Source organism: Rhipicephalus microplus, chromosome 1, assembly GCF_043290135.1.
Source record: "Rhipicephalus microplus isolate Deutch F79 chromosome 1, USDA_Rmic, whole genome shotgun sequence".
NCBI classification, from domain to species: domain Eukaryota; kingdom Metazoa; phylum Arthropoda; class Arachnida; order Ixodida; family Ixodidae; genus Rhipicephalus; species Rhipicephalus microplus.
The window spans coordinates 264,254,436-264,277,938 of NC_134700.1; the positions used below are offsets into that span (position 1 = coordinate 264,254,436).

General features: G+C 44.3%; 2 protein-coding genes across 2 annotated transcripts; one reads left to right on the forward strand and one right to left on the reverse strand.

The window, feature by feature from the left end:
* Nucleotides 1-620: 620 nt before the first annotated feature.
* On the forward strand, nt 621-8,018 carry LOC142815369 (TM2 domain-containing protein 3-like). Its single transcript, XM_075894135.1, has 6 exons — nt 621-776; nt 942-1,089; nt 1,178-1,352; nt 3,176-3,338; nt 5,948-6,023; nt 7,513-8,018. Exons 1-6 carry the CDS (start codon nt 668-670, stop codon nt 7,679-7,681), a joined length of 840 nt encoding a protein of 279 aa, XP_075750250.1. The 5' UTR covers nt 621-667; the 3' UTR covers nt 7,682-8,018.
* A 2,752-nt stretch (nt 8,019-10,770) lies between these two features.
* Nucleotides 10,771-23,427, reverse strand: LOC119188160 (5-taurinomethyluridine-[tRNA] synthase subunit GTPB3, mitochondrial). Its single transcript, XM_037436080.2, has 8 exons — nt 23,123-23,427; nt 21,061-21,196; nt 20,824-20,977; nt 20,279-20,351; nt 20,076-20,219; nt 19,249-19,414; nt 12,605-12,892; nt 10,771-11,081 (listed from the first exon to the last, which is right to left on the reverse strand). The coding sequence occupies exons 1-8, from the start codon at nt 23,415-23,417 to the stop codon at nt 10,850-10,852; spliced, it is 1,488 nt and encodes a 495-aa protein (XP_037291977.2). The 5' UTR covers nt 23,418-23,427; the 3' UTR covers nt 10,771-10,849.
* Between the last annotated feature and the right edge of the window lie 76 nt (nt 23,428-23,503).

The window sequence follows — 23,503 nt, forward strand, 5'->3', positions numbered from 1 at the left end:
AGCATACGGCCCTCCTGCAAATAGAGGATGTACGAACACCCTTCTGCCCCTTGGGGACTAATGCACACCTCATGGGATGGTTTTATTCCCATTTATTTTTTTTTTATTATTACCCTTGTCCCCGAGGCGAATAATTCTCAGCCGCATTCCACACTTGGGACGTACACTTTATGCCAATGATAAAACGGTGTGGACTGCATACAACTCTGATTGTGACCTCGAGCCGACCGTTCAGGAAGAAGCCATATTATAGCTACACACGAGGCAAGATTCGGACTTGAATGTGCCCCCCAAAGTCGGTACTCCTCATATTCCGACCGGATTGTGTCTTAGCCCCCCCCCCCCCCCCCCAACCACCACCACCACCACCACCACCAACGTTACCTGAACACCACCACATTTTTTTCCGAGTCATGTTCATAGCACGGCCGCTGGATGAAAGCGTGCGCTTTTTCATCCAGCGGCCGTGTTCATAGTCATGTGCTGCTCACACCAATCGGCTGCACCTGTGTCACCCCGATTAATAAAGCCGTGGAAAAGGACAAACAACTCTACGTTTCATTGTAATTAAAAATTTTTTTTTTTGGTTAGTTAGGAACTTGGAAGCGTAGACTCTATGCTTAGTAGATGTCAAATCGAGCTCTGGCCACACTGCGCGACAACAATAATGGTGTCTTTAGATTTTCCAAAGCAGTTGCATCGGTTATCTGAAACGACATTCGCGTTTTCTTTCGTTATTCTGTCTTTTTGTGTCTGTAGTGGATCTGTACACAAAGGTAAGGAAGCGTCGTTGCACGCACTTATCGAGCACGCGTTCCGTGTGCTATCATGGTCAACATTTTAGCACTACTAGCCTTACTGTAGCGAAGCTGTGAAATGTTACAGGCGCCGTGTTGAGATTTTAGCCAAGACTGCGTTCTCGCTCCCTTTTTTGATTGCAGAGGTGGAGCTGTCCAGAGATGTACCCGGCGCCCTGAGGCACTCTTCGAGTGGAAACGCTTATTACCCGTTCTTCGCGAACGAAAGCGTAGTTTCTCGTGTCTACCGAAGCAAAGCAGACTTGATCTACAACGTTGGAGATATTCCACAGTAACTTCCTTATTAATACTACGGCTTGTCAGCTAGGCTTGCTACCACGTTTGGTAGTAATTCCGCAACTTTTTTTTATATACAACAGGCAGGATCTCCAGGCCAGGCCTTTGTTTCGAGATGCTGGGCCCGACAGCTGTCCGTCTGACGTTCCTTGCAACAGACTCAAGGCCGAGTGTCTTGCGTGCAAGTTCAACTACTCTTGCGTCTATGGCGAGGAAGTCACAGTTATGTGCCAGCCCAAGCAGGGAATCAAGTGCATTGTGAGTGGCACTAAGACCGCGAAGCTGGTCTCACTTCTCTCTCTCTCTCTTATATATATTCGTGCTAATACCGCCTCAGGTGGTCGAAAATTTCCGAGCCCTTCACTACGATGTCTCGCATAATCATATGCTTGTTTTGGGACGTTAAGCCCTGACAACTATATTATTATCGTCCTATTGCCGCAGACCCTATCGCTCCACATTTTCATGGCATGGTTGGGAATGACTAGTCTGAATGGCTACTGTTAATTGTCAAGCATTATTACATGAAATCAATGGGATATTTCATATGCAATACAATAACTGAAGTGAGAAATAGACTGGACTTTTTTACTTGTTTGCAGACTGTCGTGCTCAGAAACAAACTACCCGAGGAAGTTGGGAATAGTCCCAACGTAGAAGTTTCTATAACAAAATTGAGGGAAATTCTTGCATAATGGTGTCCTTACATTGTTGTACTTGAATTGTACTGTTGCATGTGTTTATTTCTTGTTTACAGTTGTGTAACTGGTTGTTGATGCGTTCTTTTTATGCGATTTTATTTTTGTCCACTCCTGCTTGGGAGTCCAGTGACTCTGCAGTATTGGTAAATAAATAAAGAAGTATTACACCACACAAGCGTTTGGCCGAAAACACAATCGACTCTTATTCAGAGTTGTCGGGAGAGACTTTGTCTGTCTCTGCTAGCAAGCATCACCGCCACTTGCTTTCTTTTGCCCCAGAAGTTGAAACCTTCGAAGCTGACGTCGCTGCAGGACAAAATGAGCACGTAGGCAAGTGAAGGTGATGTGCACTTGCAGCAACAGCCACACTCGCCCACGATTACTCGAAAACATGTCAAGTTCGAGGTCACTGCACAATCTTGTAGTGCTCTCAGCCACATTCTCATGCAGTGTAGATCATGCTCGGCGTGATAGTGTGTCAGTACGTTACCATTGCTGCATTATTTCCTCTAAGGTATTGCACCTGTGTTAGTGTGCCCCTTTTCCATGTGTATGTTGTTTCATTAATAAATCCTTATAAGGAAAGAAATAAATGATGCATGCCAACATTCTCGTTCATTCGGTCTGCATAATGTTGTTTGAGGCATCAGTATTGATAACTGAGTTTTTACATAGAAGCCAGAAAAAGTATTCGAAGACTGCATGTCATCTTTCTGCTAGTTAAAACTGTTCCTTTGAGTTCTTTTGAAGGGGCCCTGCAATGTATTTTCAAGTAACCATCGAATGGATTCATTAAAGAAGCTTATTGACTTGCGGATCCATCACTCCAAATATTTTTAACATTGATCAAGTACAAGCAGAGTTACAGATGTTTGTTGCACCCTGTAGTTGCTTTTTGTCTGACCAACAGGCGCACCAAATGGTTGGCAAAGAGAGATGGCGCGGGGAAAAAAAGTCATGTCATGCGCACGTCATGACCTCAAGCACTTCTTAATTTCTTTTCTTAGAACACACGTCCTATTTACAGTGTGATTGCGAGCACACTCATAGACACGTGGCAGCCATGGTGACTATGCAGTTCACGAACGATGCTCAAATCACCCTGCAATTAATACTGTTATATGGCATAATTTGCCCAGAGAAGAGGGAACAGTTTCTACCAGACTGAGAATTGTGAATCCCAGACCGGGAGCTCTGCTATAGTGCTTGGCTCACGTGTTCCCTGGAGCCCGGTCTACCGATAGGGCACGTTTTCTTACCATGCTGAAAAAGTTGTTGTTGCAGGGCCCCTTTAATACTAAGTATTTTTACAAGCGAGAGTTGTGTGCCTAACCTATCACCCACAATAATCTCAATGCTACTAATTGCAATAACGCGCAGGACAAGTCTGGTGCCTTTGAGCGCAAGATGATCTGCCGCTACTGCTATCAAACGGCAAGTAGTGACCACATCTGCGACCACAATAGCACTTGCCAGGTGAACAGTGCTCCTCGCCAGCGCTACATCGCAACATGCAATGTGCGACCTGATGTTCTCTGTCTGGGTGAGGACTGATGCAAAGTGACTTGCGTTTCGGGTGCCTCTCCTCCCGAGTTTGAATATCGTAAGCAAACAAGCATAGCATGCTGCACAGTGGTGATAGTGTCTGTGAAGGGTGAAATGGCTACATGGCATAAAATTTTAAACCGGAAAATGTGCATCCTTCTTGAGGAAGTCGCATTTCAAGGAGGAATAAATCACCCGCAGTATTGCTGAATCACCGCCCTTGGCAAAAACTTTATCACAAAGTAAGGAGTGTACAACATTGTCACTAAAGGTGTGACTGCAGGGAAAAAAGGTTAGTACATGTGTCCAATGACTGGAGTAAAAAAATCGCGACATGCAGTGTTTCACTTCTCGTGAACGACATTAACGAGTAGAAAGCATGATTTGCTTTTTTGTTAAGCAAGGGTGAACAACGAAAAGCAGGCCATCCTTGAAGCTAGCATTTGAATTCCAGTCACAGTGGTGTAACTCCTCTCATCGTGTCACTTGTGCTAATTTTTGTCCACGGCAGCCATACATTTTCACGCAAAAATAAAAAGAAAGAAAAAAAATAGGGGATCGAATTTCGGAATGTGATGAGGTTTCCCGGCTTTAGTACATGCGAAAAGGCAGAAAAGACAAAAATAAATAGTCTGTTGAACAACTAGGCTCGCATCTTAGTCAAATGTTAAAGCGTCCGCATCAGCAGCACAATAGCATGCCCCATTCGCAGTGGTTATGGCTGAAGGGGCACCAAGCCAGTGATGGAGCACGTGATTCTAAATAGGCTTCAGGGCTATGTGGAGGACCAGGCAATATTTTCCTGAACTGTGATTGGTTTCAGGGCCAATATGTCCATGCGTGATGCATGATACAGCTGAAACATGACATAGTCGATCCCAGGCACTGCACAGACACCAAAGCCTATACAGAAGTCGCAGAATATAACTACAAAGACACATTTGCGATTGGGGTGCTGGTTGCCTCTGGATCGAACAAAAACAGCTCCACAGAAACTGCAGAGGAAGCGGCAATAACGCTAGCTGCAACCAATTCTTCATATGACATGATTGCTAACGATTTGAAAACAGCATTTGAAATCTGGGAAAGGGCAGAACATCGGTAACTGCTGTATGATTGCTGCATGGAGCCATGGGATGAGAAATTCGGGAAATAGAAATTGTGTGGGTACCAGCACACTCCCGGAACCCTGGGAACAAGGCGACTCACCTGCATGCTCGGGGTTTCGTCAGCCAGGCTGTTAGCCGCTTGTTCTGAGGAGGTCTGCGATAGGTGGCCTGGTGTCCTTTCATGACATCACCAATCATTATAAACTTGAATGGAGGCTTTATATGCCCCTGCACAAGCAGTTAACTAATGTGCAGGAATGCATCTGGAGAAAACTGCAGATGCAGTCTTTTCCCAACCCATACGTATTGAGCAAGATAGACCCGGAGGAGATCAAGCTGCAATGCATATAGTGCCACGCAGTAGCAGCATATGACCATATATTGTGGAAATGTTGCATGGTGACGTCGCCACCAATTATGCGGGATCCCTTTCTCAAGCAATGGGAGGCCGTGTTGACTAGCTCAGACCTAGTTGTCCAAACAAGGGTCGTGGAGTGGGCCACACAGGTTACCGTCAACCTTGGGCTGATGGCCATCTAACACGAAATCATTCACAGTTGCCGTCTGATGAAATAAAGTTCTTCCATCCATCGATTCATTTATGGTCGCACCAGCGTATAATAAATTGATTTACCATGTATGTTACCACAAATCGAAACAGTCCACCAATCTTTCGTGTGTCAGCACAGTCATGCTTTGTTGGCACCACTTCAACCGCAGCACCTTGTCGCAACTCCTATTAGTGCGACTGGGCTGGTAGAATGCATCAAATGTATGTAGTAAACATCAAAACAAATCATGGCTGTAAGGTTTGTAGCTGTATAATGCTTGAACACTGCTTGCACTGCCTTCGTTATTCATTGAAGTCAGTTCTGTCACCTTTTTAAAGGCACTCGAAAGAACAAAACGATTTTTCACGCACTAGTAGAGCACAATTTCACAATTCAGAAAACGACACATTTACTGCAACACGACGCTAAGTAAGTGAGAAAACACGCGAAAAGAAAATCTCGGTGGCGACGCCACTGAGATTCCCGCACAAAACACCGTAACGTAAGAAGTTTTGAAGGCGTCTACTGGGTCCTATGGAGCTTACATTCGATAAAAATGAAGGACAATGTAACATGTGGGTGCCATAGACTTAGTATATAAAGTTGCTGAAAATTTCATCAAGCCAAGCCCACAAAAATACCGAAAACACATTTTGAAATTTGTTACGTCACACGTGGAGATTTTGGCTTGTAACCTAAAAATGAAATTTCAACCTTGTTTTCCGCTAGTAATGAACTTATTATAGTGAAACATATTGCATTAGAGTTCTCAGAGTGCAGTTTTTCAATCTAAACAAAGTCATTGTTCCTCCTTAGTGTCTCCTTAATATAGAAATTTTGCAGCTGTATAAAAATGTTGCTCCTGAAAGCAAAGCTTATCATTCCTTACACGGTGATCAAGACATTATACAATGGTGTGTTAAAAAAAGATCTTTTTTCATTTTCAGGTAGGAGGCAGTTTCACAAAAACTTGCTGTGCAATTGGACCAGGGGCTATAGTTGGTGGACGGCTTTAGTTCTCAGGTGTGTACACATTTTTTTATCTGCAGTTTCAACGGAAAATAGCGCAAGTCAACTGCAGGCGGATCCGCAAAATTGTGACACGTGGCACTGTTGTTTACAAGCATGCTAATAGTGAGATTTTTAAGCTCATTCCATCATCCAAAGCAGGAGTGGCCAGTGGACCAGCAGTAAGCAGCCGGTCTTCCTATTGGCCCATCTGAAAGCCCACATACTAAAGAAAAGCTTGTTCATCTTGTCTATTGTTTGTCAGCAGATGTGGCTATGCAGTCAACATCCTTTTTTTTTCCTCCTTTTCTTTCGCTGAAGTTGTGAGCCACCATATCTTTATAGCAGTTGCCAAGAAAAAGCTGCTTGTTGGAGTGCTTTCACTCCAGCCACTCCTGCTTTGAGAATCGGAATGTGCTTGGTACTCCCAATTTCACCACGCTCGAAAAAAACTCGACGCCGGATGTCGCAAACATGCCACTCCGGCTACCGGTCACTTGTTCTAATCTTTTTTCGTTGAGACTGTACCTTTTGCCTAATCCAAATAATATAACACTTCAGAAACCTGGTAACACTTGATTCAGCCCCCAAAAAATGCTTAATTTAGCAGAAAATTAATTTTAAGGTTCTAGATGTCCTTAGTGCAATCTTAATTGCCGGCCCTTAGCATGTAGAAAAGCCGCTGCATGCACTTTCACCACCCTATACTGATGGATCGGTGAGGCCACAGTTTCTTGCTAAATTTGCAAGAGTGCAGGTATCAAATAAGCCAACATCACTTGTGCAACATCACATTTTTATTTTACTTGCTGTTGTGGTAAGTTTCACAGCTGATAAAAGCCTGCTGAGCACTACATTTTTTTAAACTTCTCAGCTGTGAGTGAGCAGACAGCAAAACTTTTTGTACACCTATGTTGCTGACAAAAGGTTGCATCTTAGACGCGGCAACCAAGATCTGCTCAGCTTGCAGTGCCCAAAAGCATATGCTTCGAGGTTGGTAGCTATTGATTAGATAAAATCACCACTTGATAAGAGTTTGTCTATTATGTAGGCAAGATTATAAAGATGTCTATAACATGTTTGTGCTATATGCTCAGACATTGTGACTTGCAGTACGCATACCTTACTTATGTTAATGATAATTTCTTTCCGTGGAGTTCCGCTGAAGCTAACGTTTCAACATGCTGACTTGTCCTTGTCAGAATGGACAAGTTCACTGATGAGTCTCTGACGAAGACAAGTTCATTTGTCAAAATGTTAGCTCCATTTACTTTTTCGTGTATTCAATAATGTTTACTTTATGCCTCCACTTTCCCCTGTGCTCCTGTCCTGCTTAAGTTTCATAGGCTAATTGTTCAATGTGGACAATATATGGACATTAATTGTACTGTGTTGTGCGTTAAAGAGCTGAGACCTTTGTAGGTGAGACAATATTTTTTGTGCTGGTAAGGCTCCTTGCATAGTCGTACACGTGAGACCTGATTGGTTCGCTTTGACACTGCAGCATTGTGCTTGGTGGTTTTGGAGCCGACCGGTTCTACCTGGGAATGTGGCAAGAGGGCATTGGCAAGCTCTTCAGCTTTGGTGGACTTGGTGTCTGGACGCTGGTCGACGTTGTCCTCGTAGCTGCTGGCTACTTGGGACCAGCCGATGGTTCCCTGTACATTTCTTAATAGGGGCGGTCTAGTCGGTTGCAGGATTCATTAACAGCGCACTCAGACCTGGTGTGCTTAAACAAGCTGCAGTTGTGCCAAAAGGCCCAGAAGTAGTGTTACAGCGTGAAAGCGTGCGCCCTCTCGTCATCCCCACATCTCCATCAACCTCCCAGCGATATCGCGCAAAACACAACACAGGATTCTTGGGTGCCTACATTAGGGCCTAGTTTCTTGGAAAAGCATGTGCAACAAGATCTGGGGCAAAAAGGCCAGGCTTGCTTCCTGTCCTGAGTTGGCAGATCCTACACCGGTTCAATCTCCAAAAGTCCACAACATCGTTCCTGAACCATCTCCATTACGTGTCACTCATCTTTATTACCAGACATCCTTTTTGGTTGGGTGAAGACTGAGTATAAGATCTAATTTTTTTGCTTGCTGAATGCAGACTGGCAGTTTGCGCACTGCTGACGGGAAGGTACAGGGACTCTGCAGTGTAGCTTAGAAAAGGAGCCGATCTGGGAGATGAACTACTGTCACATTTGTGTTCATCGTGGAAAGGTGCTGGGGAAGCTTATAGCTCAGTGCTGATGAGCTTCGAGTAAAGCATTATCAGAAGCAGTGTCATCATGGCTTGCATTTGGACGTTTCCTCTGTCTGTGCTCTGGATGCCTCGTCGCTTTCTATGTATGCCGATTCATCAATCTGACAGATAAGATAGTTTAAGAAACAGGTAGCCAAAATATCCAGTTTGCACTGAGCACACAGCCTATGAGATAAGAGAAAAAGATTAATCTTTCTTAGGCCTGGACATGCCGGCATGTACTTTATTCTGATCTTCAGCCTGTTGCAATATACTATATGCAGACAAAAAAGCTCTGTGGAGATAAAGTGCGCAAGTTTTTTTTCCATACGTCCTGTTCAGTTGTCTCTGCTCTAGGCATGAACTAACCAGCTCAAATATTTATGCTTCTTTGTTGTGCTGTATCTTTTCACTGGCTGTTGTAGCGTACTCCCGGGCAATTCACCGTTATTGCACAATCAAAAACTGGCTTCACATATTTTCTGCCAGGTCTAATAATTCAGAGCGCGCAGTTTCTTGGCTGAGACTTTCTGGGCCACAGGAATAGTGTGATAACATCACTGCGGGAAACAAATAAATTAGCACCTCGAGGCATGCTCAAATACAGTAGACCCTCACAAAACGGAACGTGAAGGAACAGTAAAAATATATTACAATAAACAGGAGTTTCGTTCACCGAGAGATGGACAGGGGTGCAGAGAACAGCTACGAACCCAATCATATCAAAGGCAGTTTTTCCATTCAAGCAGCAGTTTCATTTAAAACAGATTTGTGTTTACTGAGAGTCTACTGTATGCGGTTACACATAGATGTTACACAAAGCTTACAATGCAGCTCTAGGAATGCTTTCTATGAGTTATGTAAACCGTGTGTAAAAATGGTGGATGCGAGGGGACGCCACTTCTCTCTAATTTATGGCAAACTTCTGCTTCTCATACGACACCAACTTAGTGCCAGTAAATAGTAGGTTGTACTGGATTAGGGGTAGTGGAGTGAGGGCACACTCCCTGCCTAGTCTGCTTTCATTGATGCCTGAAAATGGCACTACTGCGACATTTACCTGGCCATAGTGAGTAGACTAAGCTAGAGGTGCAAGTGCAAAGGGTGCACTGCACCCTTTGCACTTGCAGTAAGTAACCGACGCACCTCAGATGAAGGGGTCGTGAAACAAAAATTAAACTTCCCGTTTGCAATTTTACCTGCTTCAATAAGGATTAGACATGCCTAATCCTAATGATGCTTAGCCACATTTTAAGTATGCAGTGTCATTACTATGTTACATCTCAGTAGGAAATTGTTTCCATGTCTTTCTGGGATGCGACCTATGTTCAAAGAGTTGTGGGTGAATTGCTGGGATTTCAGTGAGACGACTGCTTTGTCGAGTTGGAAATGTGGCAGAGTAATTGTAAATAGTGTATAGAAAGGCTTGTATTATTGTTTTGAAAGTAAACTCTTCTAACTGTTGCATATTTCATGTGTCAGCTTTTCTTGAGCATTGTGGAAATGTTGTTGATTTCCCCTGATGCTCTATTTTTTTCCCCACAGCTCACAAGGGTACTGGAGTTAGGTTTTTGTTCACAGCCTCACGCTTGTGCAGTAGTGAAAGAAATGGTGCGGGTGTTGCTGTGCTTGTTCCACCTGACAGCACGATTACTTATGCATGAGAACTTCTTTCCTCCTCTTTGGCTAGGTGTCAATCTCGTACATGGTCATGGCACCTGTGGAGCACTTCCACAGATTCTATAAGTTTGGAAGACAAAAAGTGGGGCGATTTGGTACTGATCCATGAAGGTACTCGTGAGTGCAAATCACACAAAATACACAAACTAAGGAGAGAAAGAGAATTTTAAATGCTCATTTATTTTCTTTTTATACACAATATTAAAGAAAACTAACTGATGATAATGATAATGTATAATTTCCTTGGTATTATTTTGCATGAGTTCTTTTCATGTTGTCTGACAAAAACTAGACAAGATTGAAATAAACGCTTGTTTTGTTTAGTTCTTACGTTTATTGTGTGTTTTCTTCTCCCGTGTACCTTCATACATTTGATTGACTGTGCATCCATTCATGACATTTCACTTGTGAACAACATAGACATGAATTTCCACCAGTGAAGGACATTACTGACTTGATATCTCGAAGTGGGAACTGAAAATCCTCAGTTGATGCATTTGTGATGGAGGCGAAAATGTTTCAGACTTGTGAACTTAGATGCACGTCGAAAAACCCCTGGTGGTCGAAATTTCTGGAGCGCTCTACTACGGCATCTTTCATAATCATATCATGGGTTCGGGACATTAAACCACCGATATTATTATTATAAAAATCCTAAGTTTAACATGGCTCATTGGCAAGCTGAATTTGTGTATGTAATTCAGCTGGACAGCTGGGTGTGCGGAAGATGCGATAAATGTCTTTTTATCCAGCATACGTTGTGACCACTCGCATTATGAAGAAAAATATTATGTGCAACTTTGACTCAGTGGGCGGCGCCTCAATGTACCACAAATTTACAGGCATATAGGGTATGCTGCCATCACAAATATTCCATTTAATATGCTCCTGTTCACCACAGCAAAGGCACACACTGTCACAGAAACTTACTTTCCTATGCAGAAATCTCTGAATATAACATCAAGTATTTCCTCCGTGAAGACGCGGCCCGTTATTTTGCCCAGGTGAGTAAGCGCAATCCTCAAGTGCTCAGCGCCTATGACAGAATCGTGCCGCACGTCTGTGCCGAAGAGCTTCAGGTGTTTCAGGCACTGTTCCAGATGTCTTCTGTGCCTTTCCTGAGTCAGAACAGGGCTCGAGTCTGCTGGCCTACCACATCTGCAACACAGGGCACAGAGTGAAAGAGAAAGGCTGTTTAAGGGGAGATGAAAGCCTAAAAATGCAAGTTTTTTTTTTTGAAAAATTATATATATTTAGTTTTTATTGCCTCTCAAAGTTTTATTTCTCTACTTTCATAACGAAAAAAACTGATGAGCCTAATTAAACTCGGAGTAGGTTAAGCACAAGGTGGCTATTAAAAACTGAAAAGAGCTCATTGTTTAGAGTCCCCTGGATTTGTTACCTGGCTGCTTGCCAGTGAATTTTGCATGAGGAGTTGGCTAATTTCACATGCTCAAAACGATTGCCAAGCTTTCATGCTGTAGTATTCGGGAAACGTGATCGCCGTGGTCTGCTCTACGAATTGCCGAACTTCTTTGGGGGGTGTAAAAAAAAAAAAGTCGGAGCCTGTTGACTGACCCTTTGAATAGCAACCATAGTGTTTTTTTTTTCTTTGTTTTCGTATTTAAAAAAACTTCATCTCACTAATGACCAACAGAGAAGTCATACACAGAGGATGCTGCACTCCAGACAAGCAACTGTAAAACTTAAGAAAAAGTTGAAACGTGCAGCATGGCAGTGTTGTTGCCAACACATAAAATTTGTGCAAACCAGGGCCTGTGGGTGAAGCATTATGAAACGCACAGCACATGAAATGATAAGGACAAAGATATGAAACACATTATGACACTAACAAAAAAAATATAAGAATAGCGGCTGGGGCACTGACAGCAATTTATTACAGCATTTTTTTTTTCGTATATATACACAAAAAATATGCCACAGGTTAGGTGCTAGATCTATTAGTTGCTGTCTATCATGTAATCCAATTAAGAGTAGCAATTCTTGCAATTGGCATTTCCAAGTTGTTGAGAAGCCTTTATCTGCTTTTGACATGCACAATTAAGTGGCTTATTTGCTGAATAGACCATTTTGTGCAGCTAGTTTGTCTATGCAAAACTAGATGGCGCCACGGCACCAAAGTGTCACGGCCGTTTTTTTTCGCGGCGCGGCCGCGATGTGGCGTGTGGCGGGCGTTGCCCTGCAGCCTACGGTGAGAAACAGTGGTGGTAGCAATTCTTGAAGAAGGAAAAATGCACCTGATTTCCGTCGGCCATAAGGAGACATGGCACAGTGCCTAAGAGAGAGAAAAAAAAAAAACTATTGGCCCAAACTATACGTTGCGGCCATTTTGCTGTCCTTTAACCCGAGATCTGCGGCAGCAAATCGGCTGGCCATCAGCGATTGTGACGAAGTTGAAAGGAGAAGGCCATTGATCACGTGTTCAAACGTGGCAGAGCTCGTTCGCCACTGCAGAAAACCGTTTATATATGTAAAAAATAATGCTCTAATAAATGGTGGTGAGAAGCACCATCGTGTGTTCCTTTTCTGAGTTCTGGTTGCGACATGCATTGTGCATTTGACAATGGCATCTACAAACTTAGATAGTACTTGAGATTAGTACTACATTTTCATGCTGCATACAAGCCCATGATTACAATAAGAAAAATACACAAGCTCACAGGTCTTCAAGATGTGCGCCAAGGATCTTCACCAGGTCACCGACGCCTTGCTCTTTGGTGCACGAGGTGAAGCAACTGTCGATGTGCATGCACCTTGCACGCTCCTCAACAATGGTCTTCTCATCCTTGGACAAAAGATCCAGCTTGTTGAAGATGATGAGGCGGTGTTGAGCACATGACTCTAATCCTAGTTCCTTTAGGTGATTGTCAACAAAATCTGCTGTGAGATTGGATTGGAGCATTTCTCGTGCCTCCACTACTATGAGTGCCAAGTCTGCATTAGCTGCCCTGTAATCAATGTTGTACAACATATTTATCAGTACCACATGCAGAATTCAGATAGAAGGGATACTATTTGTTCCAAGTATCTTTGTTACTACAGTACATCCTAGGTTTAGATAAACACTGTGTAAAGCAGCTCACCGTAGTCAATATTTTTTGAGGAGCTCCATTTTTACGCACAACACCTTTTTAAACTTTAAATGCAACATTCCTTTGAATATGCATGATCAAGCAGCCAGTATGGTTAAACATGTATTGAAGCCAAGAAAAAGAGAATCATTTTCTCTTTTCTGCTTCTCCATATTTTTCTTGGATTCAATGATCTGACTTGTATGTTTGGCATAGTAATGGCAGTCAACACGCTTTATTCTTAACTATGTTTACTTACTAATTTTATGCTCTTAGCATTGATCTGTGTATGTTTTGTTCTGACAATAAACCATGTAGATGATCCAATGAGCATATTAACTTTATGCACAACTATTTGCACAAATCGCTATTAAGCTCTAAGCCACAACATCAAAGTTGTGCTAAGTAGATCTGTGTAAATAGCAAAATTTTGGGTGCGAAGCTAATTCAAACATTGAGGTGTGAATCGAATAGAATATTTTTCTAATATTTCCAGAATATTGAAGGAATATTTTTTTAATACTTCAAAGTGAAATTGCGAAAAAAAAAAATGTTGGAGAGGATGCCAAAGCATAATCTTAGCAACATGAAAGTATTTCTTTTGGCCAGGGTGATGAAGTGCTGGCTGGGTGGTGTTTCCTAGTAGTCTTATCAAAAATGAGGCAGTACGGAGGCTGAATTATATTGTTACGAGAAGGAGACCGACTCGAAAAGTAGTCACAGATGTATTTACAGTCGGTTAAGCAAGCAGCGCCAGCCACAGAGATTAGCTCGCGTCAGGCTATCTGCTTTGTCTTTTTCATCTCCGTGCACTGGCACGTAGCATGACCTCCGACGGCGGAGGCACCATCCCGGTGCATTAAAGGTCGTTATCTGAAGCATTCTTGTGGGGCTTGATTCGCGAGACGTGTACAATATCACTGCACCACATAGCAGATAATGATGGATAAATGGGGCTGATCTCATAGGTGACAGGTGTTACATGACGCAATACACGGTAAGGTCCCGTGTAATGAGACAAAAGTTTTTCTGATAGGCCCAGCCGATGATGAGGGGACCGTAGCAAGACGAGGGTACTGGGAGCGAAATGTACGTCTCTCTCTTCCACATCGTACCGACGGAATCGGTTGGTTTGCGATGCCATCAACCGAGTGTGGGCGAGCTGAAGGGCATGATCGGCTCGCGCAATCGCGCCGCGGGCATACTCGCTGGTGGACGAGGTATAAGCTGAGATGACTGTGTCCAGTGGTAAAGTCGGCTCTCTTCCGTACAATAAGTAGAACGGCGAAAAGCTCACTGTGTCGTGACGGGATGAATTATACGCGAAAGTTGCGTAGGGTAAGGCAAGGTCCCAGTCTCGGTGGTCGAGCGACACGTACATAGCGAGCATATTTGTAGAATACGGTTAAATTGTTCCATGAGGCCGTTTGTTTGAGGGTGGTAAGCGGTTGTTAGTGTGTGTTGCGTAGAATAAGAATGCAGAATGTCAGCGATGACTTGGGATAGAAATGTACGGCCACGGTTTGTGAGGAGTTGTCTCGGAGCACCGTAAATCAATATAATGTCTTGTCGGTTGCACAGCTAGTCGACAGAGCTCGCGTAGCGTGTAGCGTAGTCTGTAATCATGGCTATCCATTTGTTTCCCAATGTTGATGTGGAAAAAGGACCAAGCAAGTCTAACCCAACTCGGTAAAATAGTTTCGTGGGTATGTCGATTGATTGAAGATGGCCAGCGGGTAGCAGCGACAGTGTTTTACGACGTTGGCATAGGTGACACGTGGCGACGTGTCTGCATACCGAGCGAGCAAGGCCTGGCCAGAAGAAATGGCGCCGGACGTGCTCGTACGTGCGGGATACGCCAAAGTGTCCAGCCATGGGAGCGTCGTGAAGTTTGGTGAGAACACAGCACCGCGAATGCTTAGGCACAACAATGAGAAGGTCAGGACCGTCAGGTCGGGAATTGCGGCGGTACAGCACACCCTTTTGAATGACAAAGTAGCGGACGGAAGCATCATTTGGGGAGGATTGCGTACGGCTGATGATGTCAAGCTGCACTGGATCGGGCTTCTGTTCTTCTCCAATGTTAAGGAAGTCAGACACTGACAAGATAGAGTGCTCCGTGGGCACGTCAGTGTCCAGAGGATCGTAGACAGGGTACCGGAAGAGGCAATCGGCATCATGGTGCAGGCGGCCAGATTTGTAGATGACCGAAAAAGAAAACTCTTGCAGGCGCAAAGCCCAGTGACCAAGGCGTCCTAATGGATCTTTCAGAGAGTTGAGCCAGCAAAGCGCATGGTGGTCGATAATTACCGAAAATTGGCGTCTGTATAGATAAGGTCGAAATTTCGCCACCACCCATACGAGAGCCAAGCACTCACACTATGTTATCGAATAGTTACGTTCAGGGGCGGATAGGAGGTGGCTGGCATATGCAATAACCCAATCATGGCCGCGTTGTTCCTGAGACAGCACTGTACCAATGCCATATCCACTTGCATCTGTACGGATTTACATAGGGGCAGCCGGGTTGAAGTGAGCCAGAATCGGAGGAGAAGAGAGAAGAGCGATGAGAGTCGAGAACGCAGAAGCCTCTTCAGAGCCCCATGAAAACAGTAAGTCTTTCTTGAGGAGCTGCATAAGCGGCCTTGCTATGTGTGCAAAATTTTTCACAAAGCGTCGGAAAAAGGAACATCGTTCGATAAAGCTGCGTACATCCTTCGCAGATCGTGGTACAGGAAAGTTTTTGACGGCACTGATTTTTGCCAAGCCTGGTTGTGCACTGTTGGCGTCTACTAAATGGCCAAGTACTGTGATTTGATGGCGTCTAAAGTGGCATTTGGACGAGTTGAGCTGCAGCCTAGCGCGACGGAAGATGCCTAAGATGACTGAGAGGCGCTCTGTATGAGTTTCAAATGTTTTTGAAAAGACGATGACGTCGTTTAAGTAGCACAAACAGGTGGACCAATTGAATCCTTTGAGCAGGGAGTCCATCATTCGTTCGAAGGTGGCTGGAGTGTTACAAAGGCCAAAGGGCATGACCTTGAACTGATATAGGCCTTCGGTGGTTATGAATGCCATCTTTTCATGGTCCATTTCATCTACCTCTATCTGCCAGTAGCCGGACGAAGGTCTATGAAGGAAAAATAGTGGGAGCCATAGAGGCAATCAAGGGAAGTGATCTATTCGTGGCAGAGGGTACACGTCTCTTTTGGTAATTTTGTTTAGGTGTCGATATTCAATGAAGAAACACCATGCACCGTCTTTCTTGCGGACTAGCGCTACAGGAGAAACCCAAGGACTGCAGGATAGCTCAATGATGTCTTTGGCGAGCATTTGGTCGACCTCACTTTAGATAATGTGTTTATGCGGTGGGTCATTCCAGTAGCTTTCCTCAACGAACGGCCACTGAGGTAAAACCGTCGATGTAGGACAGCGGAACCCGGTGGAGCTCGTCAGTCTGCTGCGGCATTAAGTTGGAAACGATCATCGACGTAATAGCACTGTCGGAGCAAGTGTCAGATTGATGTTGAGCAAAAGGATCAGAAGGAGCAACCATCATGAAAACATCTACCGCGTTGTCTTCTAAGGTGCAGAGCAACATCAAAGAGATCCCTTGTGGCAGCACTTGAGGTGTCAAGCTAAAGTTGAGAACTGGGAGTCACGTAGAATTTCCTGCGACGGACAGAATGGTGTGCGGTAATGTAATGCCACGGCTTATGAGGACATCGGTGATAAGGGTCAGAACATAGTCGCCGTCGGGAACTGGTGGTATTCAGATGAGCTCTATGTAGGTCAGTGTCTGTGGAGGGAGGCCCGCATGTCCCGTTGTGCAAAGGCGACTCGGCTGTTGTGCAAGAGGTTCTGTTGCGGGCAAGTGTAGACGGAGCGTACTGGTCGAACAGTCTATGAGGGCAGAATGCGCGGACAGGAAGTTGGGGCCTAAGATTACGTCGTGGGGGCGTTTATCAAGGACGGTGAAGAGAACAACTGTGTGTCGATCCGCAATGCTCACACGAGCGGAGCACATTTCAATGATAGATGCTATTCCACCATCCGCAACACAGACGAACTGAGTAGTCGCAGGTGTGAGAACCTTTTTGAGCTTGCGGCGAAAATCACTCGTCGTCACGGAAAGTTGGGTGCCGGTGTCGACAACAGCAGTGACATGTACGCCGTCTACTTGTACGTCTATGAGGTTCCGTTTTGTCGGTATCGTCAAAAAAGGATTTTCGGTCAGTCCGAGCGATGCAGCGCCACCTCCGGGGGCTGCAACGCTTAGTTTTCTGTCGGGGAACCTCGTGGGAAGGCGGGGGAAGATGGTTGGCGGGGCTGTGGAGAACGAGACTGGCGACGTTGGGGGGATGGAGAGCGGGAGTAGCGGTGTTCAGAAGCAGGTTCCTGGGCAAAATGGTCGCGGATGTTCTCATGGCGATAGGCAGGACGTGCATAAAAGGGACGAGAGGACGGTTGTGCAGGAGGACCCCAGCGACTTCTGCAATGGCGAGAAACGTGCCCGATTCTGTGACATGAGAAGCATATTGGCTTGTCATCGTGTGTTCGCCATGCGGACGGATTACGGAATGTTGAGAGAGAACTGGTCAGGAAGGGACGTGCAGGCGTGTATCGGGGCTGGTAGTCGGTGCGGGAAGGCGGTGAGATAGAGTGAATTCTCAAGCTGGTGATTTTCTGCGGGACGACTGCTTGAATGAGGGGCAACGTAATTGGAGGAGAGGGGTCAGGGGACATTAATCCCACCTTAGCTGGAGCAGCCGCTTCAAGTTCCCACCTGACGATTTGCGTCAAGTTGTCACAGGTGTCTGGTGGATGATATGTGTCGAGACACGAGGACGTACGCAGCGGTGTTCGGAAGGCGCTGGAACTGATGAGAGATGCGCCTACTTTTAGCTTGTTGGAACCAACAGCATTCTTGAATAATGGCATCAACAGATGACACATTGTTCAATACCAACAAGTTGAACGCATCGTCGGTGATACCCTTTAGAATACACACAACTTTGTCAGGCTCGGACATGTTTTCGTCAGCTTGGCGGCATAGTGCGAGGACAGCCTGAATGTAAATGATGTAGGGCTCCGTGGAAGTTTGTGCGCGAGTTGACAACTCATTCTTCGCAGCTTGATGACGACCAAAGGGGCTCCCAGAAAGCTCACGGATCTGTTCTTTGAAGCTGTCCCAGCTTGTAATGTCATGTTCATGGTTGTTCCGAGGGATTCCATCGAGATAAAAGATGACGTTTGCGAGCATAAATGTGGGATCCCACCTTTAAGTGGCGCTGACACATTCGTAGGGGCGTAGCCACCGGTCGATGTCGGAACCCTCGCGGCCCGAGAACACCCCAGGGGCCTTGAGGGTGGGAAGCATCACGAAAGTTGTTGCGGGCGCTGGGTTGGCAGGCCGGGCAGAAGGGCGGGCGACCGGAGTAGATGTAGCCGAGTCTTTAGTAGTCATGTTGAAAGCCGGGAGGGAGCGTCCGCTTCGAAGTTCCATGGCGAGGACGGGGATCGCACAACTCCACCAAATATGTTACAAGAAGGAGACCAACTCGGAGGAGTAGTCGCAGATGTATTTACAGCCGGTCAAACGAGCAGCACCAGCCACAGAGATTTGCTTGCGCCAGTCTATCTGCTTTGTCTTCTTCATCTCCATGCACTGGCACGTAGCAATATTTATGTTAAATATTTTAGTGCAACCAAAGCGTTGCCATAAGTGTGAAAGGCAAAGATGCTATTTGCTCAGCCTCTTCACTCAACTTCTGTGGAAGTCCAACTGATGTGGGAAAGAAGGGTGTGCTCCCTCCAAGTCTAGAGTTCCAAATCTGCCTCGTAGAAGTCATTATATAAGAACATCTGAAATTTAGTACTCTAAAAAACTTTGGCGTCCATAATTTCAAACTTTTTGCCCAGATTTCAGGTTCAAAACAACATTAATTGAGCCCCCAATTTCGCTACACCCATCATTTCTATGTTGAAACCAGTGTTTTCTGAAGTCAATAAATTTGCTACCGTTTCACAGCCTGAAAGGCAGTTTTGCCGCAATACAATAACTTGTTAAGGTGAAGCAAATATGAAGGAGCTATTGCCAATTGGATGTTGGCCATATTTCTCTTCAGGAAGTTCGAATGGTAACATTCCAGTGCTAATCAAATAAAAAACACTATGAGAAAAATATTCGATATCTCCAATATTTGCACTCCCCTAATTCTAGCTGTTCGTACCAGCGCTGAGCACGCAGAATTCCTTCACGTTCAATCGGGTCGTCGCTGTGCCGAAGGCCTGCGGTGTCGGAGAATACAGCAGGGTAGCCACCAATGTCCAACGTGCTCTCAACGACATCTCTGGTTGTACCAGCAATGGGCGATACTATGGCTGCATCTCTCTGGCCTGTTCATTGTAAAACATAAAGAATACTCTTAAGTGTTCAGGCAATATTTTACCGAGAGCAACGAGCAGCACTGTTTATTTACATCTATCCAGTGCCAGATGTATGTGCAACGGCCACAGTCTTGGCTGTCGCTAGCAAAGTTTGCATACACAAACTAATTTATTACTATTTAATTCTCGTTTACAGACTGTGTACTACAACACATCATGACTGATGTATGGCCCATTGTATGGCTTTCCATGTAGTCCTCATGCTTGTTTGAACATTTTAATGGCTGTTGCAATTATGACCTACTGTTTCAGTTTATTGAATGTGCAAAGGTTGGGGGGGGGCACATATAGGCAAGAATATACATATAGAGTTCCCTTAGTGTGAACACTGCAATGAGACCTTTTGTTATAAAATTCAAAAAAGTAAAATAAAATAAAGACCAACGTAGCAAAAAACATGCATAAATGCATTCAAAATAATGGGAGCAGCAACATGGGGTGTAATGACAGACAGACTATTTAATACAGAAATACATATTAAAGATTAGTTAGCAAATATATAGCGAATACTGTCTGACGTTCATAGGTGTGACAATTTAATAATATAAGCTTGAACGCCGTGAGAAACAAAGCAAAAATTGATCTAATAAAAGAGTTCGACTCCACTTACATAATGCATTGAACAAGCTGCTCTTTCCAACGTTGGTCCGGCCAACAATCGCAACCTTTACACCGTCTCGTAGCCTCTCACCACGCCGCCCATCTAGCAGGTAAATCTGTATCTCTGTAGCGAGTCTCTCAGCCTGTGCTGCAGCTGCAATGACCTTTTGATTTAGATATGAGCCCTTGCACGTAGTTGGCTTTGCGTAATACCAGAATCCAGTATGTCTTCTTCAATTCCCTGGTCCTCGCTGAAGTCGATAAAGGCTTCGACATTTGCAAGGCACTGAAAGACGTGAAAGGTGGTGAAATAAAGTGGAGCAAGAAATTGGGAAGAATTCAACATGAAATAGCACTTGTAACACAATAGCAGGTTTTAAAAATTTCCACACATGAGGACACAACCTCATAATGTCCAGTTACAAGATCAGTTGAAGCTGTGGCTCTTCCCAAACAAGAGCTACGATTACTGGCCATTGAGACCTATGCTAGTTAGCTTCAGCATTAAAGCCCGTGACAATCAATTATGTGCTCTTTCTTGACCTGTCTTTTTTTTTTTTTTTAACTGTGCTTCTTGGATGTTCACCTTGATAATGTTCACACTTAGGAGTGCTGTCAGAATAAATTTCACCGACACAGCAAGTAAAAGGCTGTACTACAGCGCACCACCTCGAGTGTCTGATAAAAAGCACTGACTGTCGTTTCCGGGCCCAACAATCTAAAAAGGACACATTCTCACACCGTGATCACATCATTACCATCTTGAGGTCATTCGTCCATTTCCTGTAGAGCGTGCTAAGGCTTCCTTCCATCTGCGCCAACGCCTGCACCCTTTGAGCTTCTGTCTCAGCCTTTAGCAAATCGGACAAGCCTTCGACTTCTGCTAGGTCCATTTTGCCATTCATGAATGCCCTGAAAATAAAGACTAATATGACGGTGAGAAGGGTGTGGTCTCGTCCGTACTTTAAGGGTAGCATGGTGTTGATTTCTACTACCTCTTGGTGAACTCTCCTGGCTCTGCTTGCCTCACGCCATCGACACGTGACAATGCACCCATTACTGCACTTACAACTCCCATGCCTCCATGGACATGCAGCTCACAACAGTCTTCACCAGTGTAACTGCCAGGTGCTGCACAAGAACATGAAGTAAATGTTTACTGCGTGCGACATCAGGTGGAGTGAAGTGCCCAGGACATGAGACATCTGAAAAAACTTGAGGAAATGACCTCTAATGAAAATTTTTTACCCATCATAGGTTTTGCAAGCTACACAATCGTCCAATAAATTAAAAAGGCTACACATTATCACAGCGGTAATTCACATTTTCTATGAATCCCGAGCCACAGAGACTTTCATTCCTTGAAGTATGCAATAGAAATGCGAACTTTAACTTTTTTAGAGCCCTGCTTGAAATTTATTGATTTTGAAACTTTGTGAACATCTTCACAATTTGCAGATATTATTTTACTCTGCAACTTAACTACCTTATAGTTTTTGTGCAATATAACCATGGCTGACTGGTTGCAAGACAGTAATGAATTCTCTTATAAAGTGCTTCATCAATGACATGTTACCGACATTGCAGGAACCATGACCATGGCTCCCAACTACTGTCACATTGGCATGAATTTATGGAAAAGAAAGCAGCTGCACAAGTTTTAGTATTTTGATATCTCAAGCTATCTGGCACCACCCAACAAGAGCAACACAGTCTTGCTGAAGAGGTTTATTCTTTCTATTGGACACAGTCAGTCAATATGCAGTTCTGTAAGAGCTATGCACCACAATAACAACAGTACTGCAAGGCTTTTAACTTTAAAGCTTTTTTTTTATCAAGTATGGTGCAGCAGTGCTGTTTAGTGTATTCAAAACGCAGCTTTTTAGTGTAGACAGTAATATTTCCAATTCAATTTTTCAAAACCTGCTTAGTTTAACAAATTGCTTCAGCAATATAAATAACATAATCCTGAATGCAACTACAACACTTTTGTCCTGCTCTCAGAAAAATATTGATTTGGTCATTTAGCTATAGTGCCTAAACTGCTTGTCCAGAATTTTGCATCTCATGACTGGCTAATCATCGTATTTCAGCAATGTTGCTTGCCAAGCAATGTGGTTTACAATCCTCCACAGCAAAAAGAAAAACTCTGAAGATGGTGAATGAACAATAAAATAACTGGCTTTCTTTTTTAATTTGTGCATCATTTTCCAACACTTTATGTTATGACTTCAGTGATGCTTCATTCTTCTGCACCTGCAAACATCGTTTTTGAAGTGAGTGAAACTACTTCATTTGGTCCACAACAGATGCAACGAAACTCGACATCAATTGGCTAGACCCACTGGGGTGAAAATTTTGCTCCCCAGTTAGCTAAACTTTCTTTACTTCAATGCCTAATAACTGCAGTCATTTTACTGTAATGGAGCAAAAACTCAACTTGTTTGGTTTTTCTTTAGCCATTTACGATGCCAACAGAAAATAGGTCATTAAGAAACTGCCTGCCCTATTTCTTCATTCTGCCTTTTCCTTATTGCTTTTTCATACCTAAAGGAAATAGTACCGTCCTTAATCTTTCTTTTTTTTTTCAAAGAAAGAAAGTTGCGCAGAAGGAACATGGACGAGACGATAACAGAGGACTGGCGATACAATTTTTATTTGCACTAAAATATGAACCCTCCAGCGATGTGCAAAGCTCAACAGCAAGAGAATGTGCTTACTATCGTGCGTCTACGAGCATTGCATCGATGGACGAGAGATGGCTACAGTGGGGGAAGGTCAAATACGCACAGGTAAAGCAAGATGAAAGGGAAGTAGGCATTGGGCAACAAATTTTACGTTTTATGTTCCCGTCTCGTCCTAATTACTTCCCCTAAAGAAACGCCTTATGATATCGGTGGCTTTAGTAATTGTCATACTCGTTGTCCTGTCCTCTAGCAAATCGACAGAGGACAGCACAAAAAAAAAGTAAAAGGCGTATTGTACAAAACGACGCAGTCTATCTGCCGCATCGATCAACGGCGACAACGTGCAGTGATGATAGGCTACGGTTCGTACATGGAAACCACAACACAATAGCAGTGTCGAGATGAATTCCCGAGCAAGGGTGCACGAGTTTGCGCAGAATAGCTTTTCGTGGTGTCGGCTGCTCCAGTTTGGCGATGCGACGAAGCACAGTTGCAGTATGCGGACCGGAGACCCTGATTGCAGCTATGGCACACCTAACCGAACCTGACGCAAGCGCGAAAATGGTTGACGTCGAGCTTCTCCTCGTGAAGGGCGAAAATTTACAAGCGTAAAAACGCGCATTCATCGCAAACAGCGCGCGCGTATGTACTTTCACCACTTCCATTTTGCGGCGAAGTTCGTCTACCCGGCTGTGGCTACACCTGGCTGTTGTTCAGCTCGTCTCGGCTGTTGTAAAAAATCAAGTGTGAA